Genomic DNA, 2315 nt, shown 5'->3' on the forward strand with positions numbered 1-2315 from the left:
CAAATGACAGAAAGTAACTTAGGTTGGCTGGTGGCTCGGTAACAGTATGGGTTGTCGTCAACCTTCAAAATGAAGGTCGGTCTGTCAGTCCATTGAGGGCTGAGGTTTAGTGTGTGTGTGTGTGTGTGTACCTGCTATGAGGGGCTGCATCAGGGTCTGTCCTGGGGGGGCGATGGCTGTGAAGCCCAGCGTTGCCAGGGGCGACGGGACATACGCAGGTCCGGGGGAGGGCAGGGGCTGCTGGGAGGAGGAGCCGGTCGTCGTGGAGACCAGAGGCAGAGGGGAAGCGACTCCGGGCGTGGACTGGACATAGGTGATCCTGAGTTAGGAAGAAGACAGGAGTTGTGGAGAGTGTTAGGGAGGTATTGATAAGCGTGTGTGTGAGAGTGTGTGTGTCAGGTGGCTGAGAGGTTAGGGAATCGGGCTAGTAATCTGAATTCCCTGCCATGCCAAATGATGTTGTGTCCTCGGGCAAGGCACTTCACCCTACTTGCCTCAGGGGAAATGTCCCTGTACTTACTGTAAGTCGCTCTGGATAATAGCGTCTGCTAAATGACTAAATGTGAGTGTGTGTGTGTGTGTGTGTGTGAGAGAGAGTGAGTGAGTGAGAGGAAATGCACAGAAGGGGTATGTAAAATTGGACATACAAAAAGAGAACCTATTCTAGTGAAGGAGACCAAGAGAAGAAAAACAAGTGATGAGATATAAGAGGAAGAGAGAGAGAGATCTGCTGCAGTGAGGGTCAGAGGGTGAGTGTGCACAAGCAGCAGCTAGGGCTGAGGAGCTCAGTGTGTGGTGTGTGTGTGTGTGTGTGTGTGTGTGTTTGTGTGTGTGTGTGGTGTTTTTGTGTGTGTGTGTGTTTGTGTGTGTGTGTGGTGTTTGTGTGTGTGTGTGTTTGTGTGTGTGTGTGGTGTTTGTGTGTGTGTGGTGTTTGTGTGTGTGTGGTGTTTGTGTGTGTGTGTGTGGTGTTTGTGTGTGTGTGTGGTGTTTGTGTGTGTTGGAGGAAGTGAGGGGGCGGCAGGCAGAGGCAGCCTGGGCCACCAGAAGCGTGACTAACCCACATCACACACACACACACACACACACTAACAGGAGCTGTTCCGTTAAAGCTGCATCGTCTCCACTGTCTACGCTTGTCCAAACTCAAACACACAGTAACCTGGACAGGTGATAACTTCAATGACTAGTGTGTTTCCCAAGGTCTCTGACTGATAACGTTGACCACACAGAGAGGAGGAGGGGTGGGGTGGGGGCGTCGCTGGTCCTACCTGGTGGGAGGAGTCGGCAGCAGCACGGTCTGGGGGGCGGAGCCAGGGGCCACCATCGCAGCCGCTCCCATGGTTACGGGGAAGGGGCTTCCGGGATGCACGGCTCCGCCCTGCGAGAGCTGTGATTGGACGACTGGCAGGGGAGAAATCTGGATGAGCTAGGTGAGGAGAGACAGAGGAGAAAGAGGGAATTAGAGAGAAGAAAGAAGAAAAAAAACACGGAAGTAAATGTAAAAAAATTCTAAGAATTAGATGTTGACGTTTGGATCCTGAGAGATTCCTCACCTTGCCTGTCTGAGCGCCATTCGACGGGAAGAGGCGGAGCCACGGTAGGAAACTGCTGGGAAGGGGCTGTCCTCACTGTTGCCATGGGAACCAACATCTTGCCCTGGAGGACTGGGGATTGTGTTTGCACTGCAGGACAACATGGAGAGGGAGATTGAGAGAGAGATTGGGGAGATGAGATCAAGGGAGAGGGAAAGAGAGAGAGACAGAAAGAGAGAGACAGAAAGGGAGACAGAAAGAGAGACAGTGTCTAAGTGTTACTTGCTTTACCAAAAGACCACATTTCTGACTGAGCAGCAGAACATTTAGCAGTATTACATCGGACGCTAGTGTCTCACCTCTGGCTCCTGGACTGACAACGCCTACTGCTGGACTGGAGGCGTACCCCGACAGAGAGCTCGAGCCTGGCTGCTTCCCATTGGCCAAGGACAGGTGTGTGGGCGGAGCTGTGGGCAGGTTGAAGATACTGGTTGGCTGGCTGATCTGCTGAGGGGGCTCTTGGGGTTGGTGCTGGCGGAGAGGGTGGGCAGGATGTACTGGACCTGTGTGATGGCTTTACCCCCAGGGGGCGCTAGAGAGGAGGCGGGGAGGAACTGGGGCTGGAGGAAGGGGAGAGGCAGGGGTCCGTTGGTTTGGCCGTGCTGGGAGGTCGAGACCGGGGCTGTGGGCGGGAGCTGGTGCTGGGATATCGGCTGGTGGGAGGAGCTGATGAGCTGGACGGTAGGTTGTGCGTTGAACGCGCCTCCTAACACCAGATTGGTC

At 54.2% G+C, this 2315-nt stretch overlaps 1 protein-coding gene across 1 annotated transcript in view; it reads right to left on the reverse strand.

Annotated features, from left to right (window-relative positions):
• cicb (capicua transcriptional repressor b) overlaps window positions 1-2315 on the reverse strand; it is a 37035-nt gene that overhangs the window by 6320 nt on the left and 28400 nt on the right. Inside the window, 6 exon segments of the mRNA XM_062466224.1 lie at window positions 132-319; window positions 1269-1426; window positions 1554-1575; window positions 1577-1682; window positions 1892-2050; window positions 2053-2315. Coding sequence (XP_062322208.1) covers window positions 132-319; window positions 1269-1426; window positions 1554-1575; window positions 1577-1682; window positions 1892-2050; window positions 2053-2315 — 896 coding nt within the window.

The sequence above is a fragment of the Osmerus eperlanus genome, chromosome 7 (genome assembly GCF_963692335.1).
Source record: "Osmerus eperlanus chromosome 7, fOsmEpe2.1, whole genome shotgun sequence".
Classification (NCBI taxonomy): Eukaryota; Metazoa; Chordata; class Actinopteri; order Osmeriformes; family Osmeridae; genus Osmerus; species Osmerus eperlanus.